The sequence below is a fragment of the Paroedura picta genome, chromosome 5, assembly GCF_049243985.1.
Source record: "Paroedura picta isolate Pp20150507F chromosome 5, Ppicta_v3.0, whole genome shotgun sequence".
In the NCBI taxonomy this organism is placed as follows: Eukaryota; Metazoa; Chordata; class Lepidosauria; order Squamata; family Gekkonidae; genus Paroedura; species Paroedura picta.
The window spans coordinates 59,940,063-59,958,033 of NC_135373.1; the positions used below are offsets into that span (position 1 = coordinate 59,940,063).

The window sequence follows — 17,971 nt, forward strand, 5'->3', positions numbered from 1 at the left end:
TTAAATGGCGATTTTTCATTCCGCAAACAATTTGCAACAAAGATCCCTGTGCGAAAAGGCCCTTAGTTTATAATAAGATGTAACACAAAGTCAGCACCAGATTTTTTTTATTGATTTAAATAATTATACCCCACTGTTACTCCCAATGGGGAACGAAAGCAGCTTAAAATGTCATCTTCCCTTCTTCTATTTCATCTTCACAGCAGCAGCCCTCTGAAGTAAAATGAGTGATTGGCTGAGGTCAACCAACAAGCTCCATAGCAGAGTGGGGATTTGATCCTGGTCCAAATACTACAACAATATGACTCTATATTATTTGTATTTATTCAAATATTGGTAACCTATCTGTTTAACAATCAATATTGTTAAACAAAAAAGATTGATTTATTGGAGGAATGGAAGAGGGGAAGGGAGAGTTTCTTGCCAGCTGAAAAGAGAAAACCTTCTAAAGGTTGGAGAATGATATTTCCCACCCTGGTTCCACAGGCTTCCCTCCATTCACCCAGCTAACTGGTCTCTGTTAATTTGTAACGGGACGTCAAATGCATTGAGTCCTCAGAGAATAATGCTAACTCCAGGAACAAGCCAGTGACAGTAATTCAATGCTGGCTGCTTCACTGACAGGGGATTATCATGACAATCAATTCCTAAAACAGATTTTTATTAGAGGCTGGGAGGTGGGGGGAAAGGAAGTATGCCATTCACGCACATACTTAAAAATATATCTTAGTCAAAAGATCAAAACAGATAGACCAATAATGCCTTGTTGATTTAGGCCAAGTGTGACCAGCATAAAATCTCACATATTTTTGACTGCAGGATAGGTCTGTCAGACTTGATACCCATGGGCCAAACTGTGTCAGTCTGTTATTATATGCTGCCAGCCACAAGGGAGGGAGTTCCAGGGTAGACCTGGAATTGAAAATGGCTCGATATATGGAAATGTGTCCAAACAATATGGTTCAGTTTTGTCCAGCTCACAGTTTTGCCTTTAAATTCAATTATCAGCCTTTTAAAATGATTACTCTTAGTGCATATTTATAGTAAAAATATTGGTCTCTTTCTTCAAAGTGACTAAGTCTGCATTGCTCTGTTGTTTTTGACCCTGGGGCCTCAAGTAATATTTTGTTTTGGTTTCAAGTTCACATTAAATGAATTATTCCCCCTTCTTATTCCATTATCTCTTTCATAGAAGATGATTAATTAATTGCTTATTGCAAAGAAAAAAATGGACAGGATGCTGCACTTATCCTTCTTGGATGCTTTATGATGCTTTTCTTTTCTTGGATGCTTTAGGATGCTTTGGGCTGATCCTGCATTGAGCAGGGGGTTGGACTAGATGGCCTGTGTGGCCCCTTCCAACTCTATGATCCTATGATTCTGTGTAAAGGACAAGGGTGCTATGCCTGCTGTCTCTCTTTGCATGCATGCTGAGAAGAGCAGCAAAACAATGAGGTAAGAAAATTCCATGATTTAGAACAGGGATTCCCAACCCGAGGTCCCGTGGGCAACATGTGACCTCTGACCTCTTTCTGTGCTTATCTGCTACTTATCTGCTGCTATCATCCTCAGGGCATTTTACCTCAGACCCATACTGTTATTCCTACCTCAAGAAGCACCATCTACTCCTGTTCATCCTGTCCCTTTAACGTTTTTCAGATGGAACTAATTGATTTGCAAGCCAGTGATCATCTCAGAGACATTTACAAAGAAAATAGTCTGTTAGATTTCTGTTCTGGTCTACCTAATATATTTATCAACCTAGAGAAATTTGCTGCAGGCACGTTCACAGTCTTTGGCACCACATACATCTGTGAACAAACCTTTTCCAAGATGAAAATTATGAAATTGAAGTGTAGGTCAAGGCTTACAGATGAACGTTTACATGGTATTTTAAGAGTGTCTGTCACAAACCTTGACTTGGACGTCAATGCCTTGGCAAACACAAAACAGCCACAAAAATCCCACTGACTAGGTAAGCATGTGTAGCTAATAAAATGATTCCATAGTAAAACATTGTTCCAAATGGATTGCATTAAAGTTAACGTTTCTTCATTTACTTTTGAATGTTTACTTTTGATCTAAATAAGTAGGTTAATAATTTTGTTACATTCTGGTTTAAGATGTGGCCCTCTTTAGGCACTGGGCACGCTAATGTAGCTTCCATGTGCCAAGAGGCTAGGGACCCTGATTTAGAAGATTCCAAAATGGCTTTGTCTCTTGTCTCATTCCTATTGTATACATCTTGGTGCTTGGGTTAATCAAACAGGATGCAGGGAAGGGGTCATGAGCTTTTAAAAGGTTCCGGAAAGGACTCACACAGGATCTTCTAGGTCTTTGTATACCAGAGTGAATTTCAGTGGGGATACCCTAACTAAAATTAGGAAGAAAGAGGGTGACAGGGCAATTGACACGGACAATTTTATTATATACAAAAATAAAACTGTAAAGAAACTACACTGAGGGGCTTTTTGCACGGCTTCAAAATCGCACAATGGTTGCCAATTGGAAACGCTATTGATTTGCCATAACGCACGACGTCGTAGACAATCTGCAACACTCCTGAAACCGATCAGCAAAAAGCGCTTCGTTGTAGCGCTTTCAGGGGAATCCCAAAAAGTGGATTCACCCTCCGGAAAGCGCTACACTCTTGCAAACAATCTGCAACACTAGCGATAAAGACCTGTGCGTTAACATTGTTGCGGTTTCTTCAAAGTCCCTCCTCCTGAGCCTGTCCTCCAAACTTCCGGCGAAGCGATCACCATTTTTTTTTCTCCGAGCGAGCGGGGATAAACGCACCAGCGAGCCTCTTTCTGTTTAGAGGCTTCCCTGGCTTCAGTCCTTCACCTTTAGTCACTAAGCACAAACCACATAAAAGCCCGTTTGCTGAAATAAAGTCCCTTTATTTTTTACACATTAATTCAGCCGAAAATCGGGCCCGTGAGAGGGGGGGGATTTTTTTTTTATCACTCGAGGCAGCGTGGCAATGATCATACGATCAAACGACAGCTCACATTAGGCAGCTGGATGGGTCTCTCCGTTGCAACGAATCTACACAGATTCGTTACAATGGGTCTGTTTTTTTTTTTTAAACTTTCTTAAAGGGAAAGGGGCTGTATGGGAGCATGCTAACGGCTGCCCATTGGCTGCTTGACGGCCAGGGGCGGGACGAGCTTGGCAATAGCGCTTCCTTTTCTGCCGAGACCGGAAGCTGTGGGAAACGCTACAAAACGCAACTGGATTCCACTACAAAGGCAGGTATGCATAACGACGAATTCCACTATTTTAAATGGCGATTTTTCATTCAGTGACCAATTTGCAACAAAGATCCCGGTGCGTAAAGCCCCTGTGCATTTGAGAACTAATTCCCTATGTAACCCCACACACACACACACAAACACCAACAAGAGGGCACATTTATAAAAAGAAAGATGGAGGTAACTGGGGAGTTTTTAGGGAAGGGATATACAAGAGGAAATCTGGAACTTGAGGTCTAGAGGGGTTCAAGTCATAGAGTGAGGAAAGAGAAAAAAGGGAAAAACCTGGCTCACTTTTTAATTGCATGAAAACAAAGGACCCGTCAGCTGAAAATATGTGGAAAGATGAAAACCAAGCTGACGATGGCTGATAGTCTGTTTAATGTAAATATCACATCGAGCCAATAAACAGGCTATTAGCCATCAACAGTTTGGTTTTTGTCTTTTCATTTTTTAATTGACCTGGGATGGTCTTTTTCTGGGGAACAGTCTATAGTTCGACACAGGAACCCATTTCCCCGGGAACATGATTGGTCCAAGATAAAAAGGTCTTAAAAGTGCCACTGGACTTAACTTTGCCCTGATACTTTAATTAAATTGCTATGAGCCAGGTCTGCATTGACACAAAGGGTTGTGTGAATCAAGATAGTTCCTGAAACAGGACCGAGTGTAAATTAATGACTTGAGTGCCCTTCTTAGTTAATGAAATAGTAACAGCTCTGGGATATGCTATTGCAGTGTTGAAAACTCTTTTGTCATTGAGAATGAAGTCTTATTGTTTTGAGAACCCTGAGCTGGGAGACATTGTACACTCTGGTCACAAGCTTTACAGCTCATAGGGCTTCAGGCTCCGAATTTTCAAATGCCTTCAAGCCTGACATATATGAAATATTATTTCTCATTGAATTAAAAAGGATATAGTTTGTGTAGAAGGATATCAATACATGCTAATAGGTTATGGCAAAATTTCTCAAAACATGTGGAATTGCTTGTATGAAACAATTTTGCTGGCAAACTTGGGAATCTTCCTGGGTTTCTCTCTTGAGTGAACAGATGCTCAAAATTATATAGACCAAGTGAACAGAAATATCAATATAATGTATGTATGAGCCTGGGATCAAAAGAAAGAGGAGGGGTGAAATCCTTCGAACAGAAATACAGAAGGGTACAGCAATAGAGAAGTGTATAACATAGCTGGAAAGAAATGTTCAATAAACTACTTTCATCCTACTAACTGAAAATTATATGTTCAAATAATGTACACAACAGAAGACAACAATTTCAATTTTGTTCTTTCACAGCACATACATAGTATAAAGGACATAAAAAAGCATACAAAAATGAATAATAATTTATGGTGACCAGATTTTAACATTGGTAAAGCGGGACACCATTGATGGGGGGGGGGGGTCTTGATTAAAATTTTGGTCAATATGGAGCAACAAAAAAATTCATAGAACACAAAAGTAGTATTGTAATATATTTTTTTTTATTTCAACATAAGTACAATTTGCCAGGTACTCCCAGATGTCCCTCCAAAAGTGGGACAATCTGGTCACCTTATAATAATTGAAAGGTGATTCAAGTACAATTCACCTAAACATTTGCTCTGTACTTTATTGATAAATATGGCATTGTAAAAGGAATCAGCATGTATCTCTGAACAAGAATGTTTAAAACCAAGTTGCTAGCATACTGTCTTTTCCCTCTGAACTTTTCGGTATACCAAAAATGCTCTCAAAATTAGTCACTGCAGAGGTTGTAAACATTGAACCCTATGAAGATGGACACAGTAATACAGCCTATAAAACCAAACAGCTAACACTAAGGAAAATATAAGATAAATATCGACCCATCTAAAAGAAGCATAACTCCAGCACTAGTTGTTCCTGTGTTCAGCAGTCTAGCTTGATCTATTGACCTGTTGGAACACACACTTGCTTGAAAAGCTAGCAACAATCCCATCAAAGTCAGTGTGACTAATTATTGGTGACTGGTGCCAGCTTGCTCCCCAGGAAGACTGAGTGCTCAGCACTTTACAGGTTCAAATCCTATATATGTAGCAACTTTTGTAAAGAGACGTTTTTGGAGATGAATAGCTGACTGGCTTAGCCGTGAGACAGGAGTAAGGCCATAAGACTGGTAGTGAGAAAGGGAGTAGCACAAACCAACTCAAAGTCATTAGAAAAAAAGAGCCAAAGGCAACTCCTTTCTTTCTTCTTACACCATAATGCTTAGACAAGGTATCAGCTTTTGGGGAGGCTTTCGAGAAGGTTGGCCTAGGGCAGAGATGTTGAACTCATTTGTTACAAGGGCAGGATCTGACATAAATGTCACTTTGCTGGGCCAAACCAGTGTGCCATAAAATGTAATTTTATAAAGGACAGCAGCTGATAAGCTCCAAGTTGATGTATCCTCATTGTAATGCCCCATGGGTTGGGTGGTTGTTGTTGTTGTTGTTATGTGCGAAGTCGTGTCCGACCCATCGCGACCCCATGGACAATGATCCTCCAGGCCTTCCTGTCCTCTACCATTCCCCGGAGTCCATTTAAGTTTGCAGGGTTGGGTGGTGGGATGGGGCAAAGAGGCAAAATTGTATAAGTAGTTTGTGCTGCCTAAAAGGTGGGAGATACTTGTCCTAGCTGCTCCGTGGCCACTAGTGCTGTGAATCCGGGCCCCAGGAGAAAAGTGCAACGTGGTTGGTTATTGAACCTCCTCCTGCCCCATGCCACCATGGTAGGGGATGGAAAGACAAGTTGAACTAACTTCCCCACCTGTGGAAGCAGGGTGGTAGTGGCCCAGGTGCAAGGCCATATGCATGGCAGGACCCAAGCCAAGCAAAGTCCGATAATCTGGAGACACCCATGCATCAGCAGCTGCTTCCAGCCAAGGCCGGCAGGTGATCCTTGGTGGGCAATGCTGGAGATTCAAGCCAGAGATCATTGGCAAGCTGTGCCACCCTCATGTGGCAGCAGCTAGGCCACTGGATCATCTGATGGGGCAGTGGTCACCCCATTCACAAGGCTGCACATGTGGAAGAGGCTAGAGATCACTGACACTGCCTCCCACAAGGCTGTAGCCGGCTGACTGCTGCTGGTTGTTCGATGGAGGAAGGAGGTCCAGGCACTGAGGTGCATGCATAGTGGCATGACTAGGCACCTGATTTGTGGAAGAAACTGATGAAAAATGCCCCCCATGGGCCAAGGTATAGTTTCAGTATAGGTATATGTGTGGATGCAGCAGTGGTGCTGGCTTCCAGCAGGCCCCAGCAGAGGATCTTCTGCACTCCCCCACTATGCAAAAACTGGTCCCTGCAACCAGCTGGGACTGCATCTCCAGAACTACAGGGTGAGCGGAGAGGCAGGTGTCCTGATCTTGGAACCCAGAACCAGCATGAATGCAGCTGTGGCAGCTCCCAACTTAGAAGTGAGACTGTTGCAGCCAAGGTTGATCTGCCATGTTGAAGTCATGATTAGAGTGGCTCTGTTCACTCCTTCCTTAGCAGCCTCCTGGTTCCTCCATCTCACCACTTGCATGCAGTCTGGATAAGAACCCTGGATGGGCAGGCCTTGACCCAGGCCTTATGTAAGACATCCCTGTTTTAGGGTCCCATAACCATGTCTGCCTCTATGTGTGCAACAGTAAAACAGAAATATTTGTTAGTTAAAATGGAAAGAAGCATCTTCAATCTGAAAGTATCCCAGAATCTTCTATGTTTTCATGGTGCTGAGCATGGTCAGATCAAAGTTCTGAGAAACAAATAGATGGGTTAATCACAGATAACGGCCAAAACAAGTGTCTGACTCTGATAATCTTTGGTCCTAACCATTTCTTGTGCTATCAAGTTGCAAACAGTTTATTAAGACCCCTTAAGAGGATTTCAAGGCAAGAGATGAGCAGAGGTGGTTTGCTATTGCCTTCCTCTGCATAGCAAACCTGGTCTTCTTTGGTGGTCCCTCATCCAAACACTAACCATGGCTGACTCTGCTTAGCTTCTGAACTCTGATAAATTCAAGCTATTTAGGCTGCTAACCATGTTTTAGATCAAGCAGTCTACAGCAGGGATTCTCAACCAGGGGTCCATGAATCCCTTGAGATCTGCAGGAGAGCCTGAGGGGGTCCTCAGCCTTTCTTCTCCCACCTTAATGGACTTGGACAAGCTAGGGAACTAGCCACTTCCATTGCTCCCCTTCCCCCCTCCAAGCATGAGTGAGTTCCCTCATGGTTTCTGTGCCTGGGAGGTGGTGGAGCCTGAATGCTTAATCCCACCCTCAACACCCTTTTCTGTGTTCCCCCCACCCCAGTCATCCTTAAGCCTGCGTATTAACACAGGTAGTGATGTCACTTCTGGTGACATGCCATTTCAAGGATGTGTGGCAGGAAGGTGTGGCCAGCTGAAAAGCCTGAAAATTATTTCAGGGGCTCCTCTATTATCAAAAGGTTGAAAAAGGCTGGTTTACAGCTTGTTTCTACAAACAACCTGACAGATGTGAGAGCTAATCTCTATGTGCCATTGAATTCTGCATACCTGTCCCCTTTTAAAATGAAAAACAGCCATTGAAGGCTACAAGTTGGAGTGAAAGATCTTTATGTGTATATTGCAGGGATATTTCAATGAAAAGTGCTTTTTTCTTTATGAGATACTAGCTGTGAAGCCCATTGCAGTTTAAAATGCAGCGGGCGCTAGCAGTATGTGTGTGTGTGTGGGGGGGGGAGAGCACCGGAAGCGTGGAGAGGCCTGATGGGGTGTCGCCCTACTCAGAGGACCAGAGATTGTTAGGTGGAGGTGGGTAGGTGCTGGAGGGTGCGGGTTGGTGGCATGGGGGGGGGGAGTCTGCCGTGAGGGTGGTGGCTGGGACATGTGGCATGTGGTACGCTGCTTTGGCGGCGAGCCCCTGCAGGTGGCCCTAGTTTCACAAATATTAAGAGGAACCATGGGAAAAGAGCTTTTCTCTTTATGAGATATTTCTTTTCTCTCATATAGGGAATCTGATAGAGGATGATAACTTTTAGAGAGCAAATGGCAGAAGGGGAAATGGTTGTACTTCTTTCCGGTTCTGCACTTCTGCTTGAGCTTTCATTCTTTGGAGGCTGTTTTAATTTTAAATAAATCCTGAGGAAGACAGAGAAAACACTTTGCTATTTTTTGTTTGGTCCTAAGTCTCCTTCAAGCCTTGGGCATGCCATTGTTTGCTGGATGGTGCAGATTGTTCAAATCTAGACTGATTTGACTTGAAATGAAATGCATTTAAGGTTCTGAAAAGTGACATTTCATAGCTTTTTTTTTTAACTGTTCAAGAAATGAAGGATCTTGGTTTTCCTCACCGGCAAAGGAAGAATAGAATCAGTTTTAAAAACATCTTCCCTAAACAATTCAATCCACTCTATTTCTTTGTAGGAGGAAAGTGTGCAGTTTAGTCTGACTACTTACTTGTAAATGCACTGGAAATCATATGCAATCCATCTTTGGACTGAGGTTAACTGTTCCATTTGGCGCATTTGAGAGTACATAGAAGTAATTTCAAAGATGCCGAGAAAAAGTGTTGAACTCTAGGCAAAACAAAACAACATGTTACTCAGCCAGGAGAAATGAAAGCTAATGTGCATGGGGATAAACACACACTTCTGTGGAATGAAAAGAGGTGGGGAGTAACTCAGCTTAAGGGAAGCCTGGAGGGAGAAAATGGATAGCAAATTGAACATGGCTTTGAAACGTGGCAGCAGACTGCTTTCACTCCCTTTGTTCTCCTGTGAGAGCTGCATTTCTTTATGGGGACAGTTAGGTCTAATTCATACATTATGGATCAGTGGTGGCCATGTCAAGGAGTGAAATGTGGCATTTTGAGTAGACTGAAGAGAGCTCAGAGTAGGGCTATTGGTTAGAGAGTGCTAGTTTGTCTAGTTGTGAGAAAAGATCAATAGGTGAACAAAGGCAGGACTCAGTTCCAACCCCATCCACTCAAACTGCTCCCATGTATCAGACAAAGGTCCTGCTATGTCCTCATCCCTATTTTTGAAGACATTTAAGGGTTGCTTTACCCCAAAATGCTGTTGTGTGTTACAGTTCTTCAGGTTTCATCCCTTTCTTTCAGATGCTTAGAAATTATCATATTTTAATCCGACCCTTGCTTCAAGGAGCTAAGGCAGTATGCATGATTTTCCTTTTTTCGTGTTACCCTTATAACAACTCTCTCTACTAGATTAAACTGTAAGAAGGTAACTGGCCCAAGATCATCCAGCAAGTTTAAGGGCAGACATTGGGAATTTGTAGCCCCAGATCTCCAGCTCCCAGTCAGATTCCTTTTCACCACATGCAGGTTTATCACATGGCTCCTCCTCTTCTGGTCATATGACCCTGATGTCTGATGTCCTAGGTTTGGAAAGTTCAGTGGGTCCTAGGTTTGGAAAGTTTAAAGATCATTGATTGAAACAAATAGAAGTTTTATCTTCTCTTCCCTGTCTTCACAAGACTGAAGCCTATTATACATACACAACTTCTGATTTTCATAAAGTTGCGTCAGTAGGGCTTTACTATGAATGCTGTGCCTACACTCTGTACCTATTTTTCCCTCCAGTTTTTCTCTTGGGAATTGCAGAGTATATTTTACCAATGAGAAAAACCAGGTAGTCTCACAGTGACAAAATGCCCTCTTTTTTTGGGGGGGGGGAGCAATGTGGTTTATCAGTTTCATGCTGATCATGTTTTTTTTTTACGTCCTAGAGATTATTCAAGCTGTATTTTCTCTTGGGTAGCCATCTCAACAGAACATTAGTGGTTCTCTCCCCTTATCAGTGTACACTTACACAGTGTACTGTTTACACTGTATAAGCAGTTTGTAGGACATCAAAAGTTTGACTGAGGGATTGTGATCTTTTTTCCTTTTGCCTTCAGTGGCAAAAGGAATGGCAATGCTGTGATGATGGAGCATTTCCCAACCTTGGTTTATATGCGAGTCAATAAGTTTGCCCAGATTTTGTGGTAAAATTAGGTGCCTTAGCTTATATGCGGGTTGGCTTAATATGCAAGTATATACAGTAATAAACATTTGCAATTTTTAAAAATTATTTTTGCAGCTCAACTTTTGGGTTTCTAACTTTTCTGGTTAGGTTGGATTTTGGTTTCCCTTTTTGGTTCTATATCATGTGCAAACCTGCCTGCCCACAGCAGCTCAGGATAGCTGCTCCCCACTGCCCAGTTATCAGTGTGAAGTAGGAGCCTGATCTGAGAGCAGGTGGCTACCAAATCACCAGAGTCCCAACACAGGGCTGATGGGGGGGGGGGTGTGGCAGGCTCAGGCAGTTGTTCATATATTGGAGAGGGGACACTGTCAATCCAGTGCACATCTGTCTGCTCACTTGCTACCTTCTTTTGTAATATGCCCACTACTCCATCTCTTGCAACTTGATTGTCATTTCCTACTGAAGGCATGCATCTTTTAACTATTTTAATTGCACATACACACACACACATGCTATCTTTATCCATTTTTAAAGCTTTCCCTGCCAATGATTTTTTTCCAGCAATCCAAGATTAGCAATAGACTCATATCACTTGATTCAACCCATTTGCAAAAGAACACAAACAAAATTAAAGATGAAAAATATAAGCAATAGTGGGGCTTGTATAGCAATGAAGTGTGGAGGAAAGCAGAAGATGCAGAATGGGAGGAACTGCCACAAAGTCGGCAGTGACCTTTCAGAGGCAAGAAAAGGGTGTGGGGGACAATCTGAGGTAATCTGTATGCTTTTGAATTACCTTTGGCTTGAAAGCAAAGCAAGGATAAAAACTACCACAAAACCATTCTAAGAAAAGATGGTGAGACAGCGACCAGAAAGGAAACTGAGTGCTGAAGGCAGGAAAATCAATGCAGAATGAAAAAAAAAATATCCTGACTGACATGCATGGCCTGACTCTCATAACATTGAATTTAAAGTATTTAATAGGTCCAAGAATAGCAGGACAAAATAAAGTAGCCATCATCCAAACTAAATGAGAAGGCTCTGAGGCCTAAATCAACCTTTCATTGCATCTTATTACTTCAGTATCTCCTTCATTGTACATTGGGCTCAAGAGGTTTTCTTTTTAAAAATTCAAAGGCTTTGTTGTATCCACTGACATTTATTTGGGGTGATTTGTTTTCAGCATAGTTGCATTTTCAAAAAATACATAACACTGTTTTCTCATAATGTGGGGTGTATGTTTGCATGGGGCTTTGTGGATGCTGTGACTCTATGAAGAGGATCTGGAGGATGCTGGTGACCACAGAATTCTGAGAATCTCAGTTCTTGTGGGAGCTACAACCTGTGTTTTTGAACCTACCTGAGCACTAAGGCTCTGGATTGAGACAGGAATAATTTTTAAACCTGTCACTCTAACCTAACTCAAAGGTTTGTTGTAAGGATAAAATGTGAAGAGAACCATATATGCTTCCCCGTGTTCCTTGGAAGAAGAGTAGAATGCACTTAAACAAATAAGTAAGTTGTGATGTCTGGTAATAGTGTCCAGTATCCATAAAAATGTAGTATTGCAGACCTTTTGAAAACTTCGCTTCTTTATACTTTATTCTGTATGATCATCAATAAATTCCTTTTTTCCACATTTCTTCTGCCCTTTACTTCTCCTTTAATATGTGGCTTAATTAATAGATGATAATGTGCACATTTGAGCAAGAATGTGCATGAGGGCACTGCTATTATCACATAATCAACTTAGCAGCAAAATTATTCTCATAATGTAAACGACACTTGTTTACCTGTGACATACTCATCCTGGGGAATGAAATAAACAGATGGTTATTAATGATTGCCATGGTTAGATGTCTGTGGTTTTCTACTCCTCCAAGTGAGCAATAAAATATAACTCATGGATACAGATCCCAGGCTGGCAGAAATGTATTAATTCCATATATCATTGCTGTGAAAACAGTTGTACATAGTTAGATAGAATAATACACTGGTATAATTTAGTGTTCTTATTTCCAAAAGCTGTTTGCATGAACCCATTGTATAATGCTTTCCTCTTGCTTTATGCTCGCAATTAATAGAGAACAGGATTTCTGTGTTAAAGAAAATAATGTAATTTATTGACAACATGAAGTTAAATCTGTACGATGATAAACAACACTTTCTTTTACATTGTCCAGAGAAATTATTGAGAGTACTAAAGTGTAAAACAGCTAGAGCAGCACTGTGGTTAATCACATGAGTTGTAGACAGCTCTTATTAAAGGCTTACAAGTTTAGAACCTTAAAGTTTAGAACCTGAGGGGTCTTCCTCAGTGATCAAATTATTGTGAGGAAAGCACTCATGTATAAAATCACAATCCAAAGGCTTGCTGGGGGGCAAAGAAAAATCTGTTAGGGGCTGTTCCAACTAGTCTTTCCAATGTAAGTGTATCTGATTTGGAGCCCACCTTCTCAAATAGGCACGTCCGGAGGCCACCACTCTCTGCTTTTGCCCAGCTCTCAATCACTAGTGCATTCCCATGTGTGTCAGAAATGCATTGGAAGTGTATGGTTATGAACAATAAGTATATCAGTACAAAATGATTTATATTCCAGTAAAATATCTAATTTCCAGTCAGCTATGTGTTATTTTTAAATTGGTAAGGATCCTAGTTAATTCTAGGAAGAGAACTCTTGGGGAAGATCTAGTAGTAAGAATAACCTCTGAGGAAGATCAACTATGAAATGGGCTTGTATCTAGATGCTCCTTGCTTATCTACAGTTGTCGGCTTGTCTACGATTTATTACTCTGCTTATCTACAGGCTTGCTAAGTTAGGACTCTTGTCTGCTTGTTTTCAGCTCATTATGTAAGCTGTTCTGCAGTATCAGAAAACTAGGCCTTTCTTAAGTGTATGTTTCAGGATAAACATTGACTGTTGTGATATCCTCATTCATCCGATTAATAAGTAAGGATCATATATAATTTATTTGTAATTATTAAGAAACATAGCAGCCATTAATCACACTGCTTGTTTGTTTGTTTCCATCCAGTGTTAATTCCACGGACACAAGAAGCAGCCTTTTATTTTAAACTAGAAACTAAGCCCGCTGTGCGTTAAAGACAGCGGGCGCTAGGGAGGCGATAGAGTAGGGCGGGGTGGCTGTGTGACTTGGCGGCGGGCAGGCGGCGCACCCGAGGCCGGGGATGGTGGGGCCTGCATGGCTCCGGCGGCGTCTGCCGCCTCCAGCATGTGTGGCCCTGGCGCGGCACATACCTGTGGTGTAGGAGGGCAGTGTCACAATGGCGGGCGGCGTGCTCAGCCACAGGAGACTGGAAAGGTCATTGTTGTGGGGCCGGGGCTACCACGGCCGTTGCTGGCACCGCATCTGGTGGCAGCAGTCACTGTGGCGTCCGTTGGTGTGGGCGCCAATGGAGGAGTTCCGGCGGCATTGCTTGGGCGGGAGTGGGCAGGAGGCGCTCTGTGGTTGTTGGGCCGGCAGCGACATGCTGTCTTTGGAGGCAGGTCGGCCAGAGGCGTTGGCGGCATTGGCGTGGCTGCTGGCGGGGCTGCAGCCGCGTAGGAAGGCAGAACCGGCTGGGGTGGTGTTGGCCAGGCGGCCGCAGGGCCAGCTGCAGCTGTGGGTTCTCTGTAGCCGGTTGGGGCAGTGGGGAGGTGGCATGTTCGTGGCTGGGGTCTCTGGCGGGTCCTCCCAGCTGCGCGGGCAGTCGGCGACCTGGCGTCTCCGTGGCTAGCAAGGGAATGGCGGCCGGCCGCATGCGGGCGAATTGGGGGGGGGGAGGATCGCAATTGGTCCCTTGCCGCCAGACTGACAATCAGAGGGGCCTATTGGCACCCTTCCTCATCACAGACAAGGCCCGACCTCGCTTTGCGCCTGCCGATTGGTCCCTCTGATTCCCAGCCCCAGGAACTGCAGTTGCTCCCAGCCTGACACGGCGAGAGGTGGAGCGCGGCTGCCAGAGGCTCCCTGCCCGGCGGCCTGATGCGGTGAGAGGCGCGAAGCGCCTCTCGCCGCATCAGGTCGCCGCCGCCGCCGCAACCGCAGGACTCCTCCAAGTCAGCCAGCCGCTCGCCAGCCGCTCCGCCTCAGGCTGCCGCCGCCGAAACCCCAGGACTCCTGCAACACATGCAGCCACTTGCCAGCCGCTGAAAGACCCGCCGAAAGACTGCAGGTAGTCCCCCCCCCATACCCATTCTCACTGTTAGCGCCCATTGCATTTCAAACTGCAATGGGCTATATTTCTAGTGCTTGAAATAAAACAAGACATATTAGGATTTCCAAAAACTCTCTTCCTGAAACTTGTATTGAGGGTTTTTTTTTGCCCTTTTGTTCAGTTTTGCTTTGTTTGTGTCTGATTTTTGGAAAGTTATTTTATTCTTTGTGTTTATGTGACAGAGGGATAGCACTGGGGGCATGCCATGGTGTGTGTGTGTGTGTGTTTGACATTTGGGTTTGTGCTGCTGCCATCTTGTGTTTGCTGTGTTCTGTTGTCATTGGGTCTGTTTGGCTTCATTTTTGAAAGTGCATGCTGACTGTCTTGAGAAATAGATCTTGACTGGCCAGCTTGATGGTATAAAAGGAGATGGTCCTTGGGAGATCCTGGCTCCTAGACATTTAGGGCCTTAAAGGTAAGAACCAGAACTTTGAACTGTGTTCAGAAACAGTACTACTGACCTTTTGGCCTAGGGGTGATTTGATCCCTGCAACTAACCCCTGACAGTAGCCTGCCTGCTGCATTTTTTGGTCTATTAAAGGCTTGTGCTATAAATCATTCTGATAAGAACAGAAATGTGAACTTTCAAGTTCTCCAGCTCTTCTTCAGATTGGATGTTTAATTCAGGTGGGTAGCTGTGTTGGGCTGAAGCAGTGTCCAGTGAAACCACCAAAGTTTTATTCAAGGGATGAGCTTTCATGTGCATGCATACTTCCTCAGATATAATTCATGGAATGAATGCAGTGTCATGGAATTAACATGCACCATAATGCAAATGGTTAACAGATTTATCTCTGGAATCTGTTAACTATTTTCATGATGCCTTATGCTAATTTATTCTCACACTTTGCCTATAAGTTTGAACTGATTCCATGGTGTTGTATCTAAGGAAGTGTGCATGCACATCCCTTGAATAAAGCTTTGTTGGTCTTAAGGGTGGCACTGAACTTTAGACTGGATGTTTGTTGTTGCAAAAAACTACAACAAAATTTAACCCATAAATTTCAAGTGTAGCTTGCTTATCAAGGCACAACTTTATCTTTCCCCCCATTTTTTTTTCAAGGAGTTCACTTGCATACAAAGACAGAATAAGCTCTAACAGTTTTGTAGATTTTGTGTTTTAATTTTTAATATAGTATTTGTTATGTGACTTTAACCATATTTGTGTAAACTCATTATTATTGTTGTTGTATAGTATATATGTTCTATCATATATTGTATCTCACAGAAGCCTTTTTTTGGCAAAATGTGTTGGTTTTGTCAACCTGAGTGATAAAATAATTTAACCTATTTTGCCTTGGCATTGTATTTTCATGCCTAGTGAGTGATACAGCTCTTTGTTTTCTTCTTACAACCTGTTAATGATGCTGTATTACCTGAAGCAACATATGGAGAAGCTGCTGCTATGCCACGCAAGCCTCTGTTCACCATGGAATTCACTTTGAAGTTCAAGCAAAACATCCAGGCGATCCAGTAAGAGGGTGAATCCCTGCACCAATGAAAAATCCAAGCACTGTAAGTGAATGTCCATCATATTTAGGTTGACATTCACTGTATGAGGGCATAAGCATGCATCCATAAAGAAAGGGAACAATGGACCATTCCTTGTTTCAAGAGCTGGTGGGATGCTACTTAGACAGATTTGGGATCCTTCCTTGACAGTTAAAAATCAAGGCCTGATGTTTTTGAGTACTGCGTTTCAAGTCAGTGTGCATTCTCTAACTAGAAACAGTGTGAAGAAAATTGCGATACATTCAGTAATAATTTATAGGTTTTCAGATGCTGAAGAAAGAAAAGGTGCAGGCATACAACTGAGATAAAAAGAAGCTCAAGCCAGGGAACTCACAAACAAGTTAATTTTTGGCAATCAAAGAGGGGTTTATTCTTCTTCAAATGAAAGCAAGGTGACAACTAAAAAATATAGAAGGTAGGATGCTAAAAACAAGCCCCCAGAAAAGGTTACATATTTAATGACTCTGGTAAACATGGGGACAGAATTCCTCAAAGAATATTTTTGTTACTACTAAGAAGGCATTTCCACACTCTTAATTTGACTTTATAGGAGTTTGACTCTTATGGCCTTTCCAAATAATCTTGGCACATTTATTTATTTCAATTTAAGTTTGTGAAATAAGTGCTTTCAACCATTACAATCACGCATATTGGCAATCCATCAACCATGTGTAACGGAAGTGCATGCTACCCAGGATCCTGCTGATATGTGCTGTTGCTCTGTTATATAATGAAGCAAAATTATGAACTGGGAGGGGTGGGGCCCAGTGAAGAATCAAATATAGAGAAATATAGATGCACTGGGGAACCAATATGGCAATAAAATATCCAAAATGGACTTATATAGAGTGTTCTATCTTCAGTAATTCTTTATAATTTCACACAAGTCCCGATGCTTTTTCAAGGGACAATGGTTCTTGGAAAATACAAAGGTAATTATTATTGTTGAACAACCACTAATTTTACCTTTGTCTTTTCCAAGAATCGTTGTTCCTTGAAAAAGTTATAAGGTAAAACGCATCAGGACTTGTGTGAAATTATAAAGAATAAATAATTACTGAAGATAGAACATTTTGGATATTTTATTGCCATATTGGTTCCCCTGTGCATCTATATTTCTCTGTTATGTGATGTGGCAATGCACATGTCTGCCACATTTTTATTTATTTATTTTTCAATTTTACAGATCCATTTGCATTAATCCCCCCCCCCCAATATCCAGTAATCAGTTTGTATGTCCTGTGAGGCAGTACAAATATGGTAAATATGAGGGTAAGTCCAAAAGTACTCCTACAAAACAATGGAAACTTTTATTAAGCAGAAATAGCAAAATACGAAGCTATTGTTTCTTGACATATCCTCCATCTAGGTCTAGACACTTCTGTGTTTCTATCTCTCTAACCTTTTGTCGAAAAATTCTGCACTCTTCAATTTACACTATCACAAAATGGCAGTTTTGGCATCCTCAAGGGACTCAAATCATGGTCCTTTTAAATGGTTTTTTTTTAAGTTTTGGGGAACAAAAAGGAATCTGAAGGGGCAAGGTCTCCAGGGTGGATGGGGGAAATTCCTATAGTACAGCCCTTGTTACCCTCAGAGCCTGAGCAGGTGTTGTGATGAGGAAAAAATTCCTTGGTACAAATGTTCTCACCAATGCCATTTTCTGTTTTTTAAAAAAATTCTTCATAATAAACCCCTGTGATCATTCTGTGTCCTTCTAGAAAATCATATTGTTGGAATAGACATTTTGTTTGGAATATACCCGTGCAAGAAATGAAGCCTTAGCAGTGATACTTTTTGACTCCATCTTGTATGTGATGAATGGTGAATATACATATCAGGAGGATTGTGAGTTGCACATGAGTTCCATTAAGTGTGGACAGTAGACCTTTGCTATACATGATTATACCAGCTAAACAGAGTCACCACATTGGAAAGTTACAATAATCATACAGACTCTATCTATCTAAAATGTTAATAATTCCCTGGTAATATGGAACATGCCTTGACCTAGATAATCCAG

At 42.2% G+C, this 17,971-nt stretch overlaps 1 protein-coding gene across 1 annotated transcript in view; it reads left to right on the top strand.

Annotated features, from left to right (window-relative positions):
• Nucleotides 1-15,896, top strand: part of TBC1D22A (TBC1 domain family member 22A) — a 205,818-nt gene extending 189,922 nt beyond the window's left edge. The window contains exon 13 of the mRNA XM_077338248.1: nucleotides 15,819-15,896. Within this exon, the coding sequence (XP_077194363.1) occupies nucleotides 15,819-15,881 (63 nt within the window). The 3' untranslated portion in view covers nucleotides 15,882-15,896. The remainder of the gene's footprint in view (nucleotides 1-15,818) is intronic.
• Nucleotides 15,897-17,971: the final 2,075 nt, after the last annotated feature.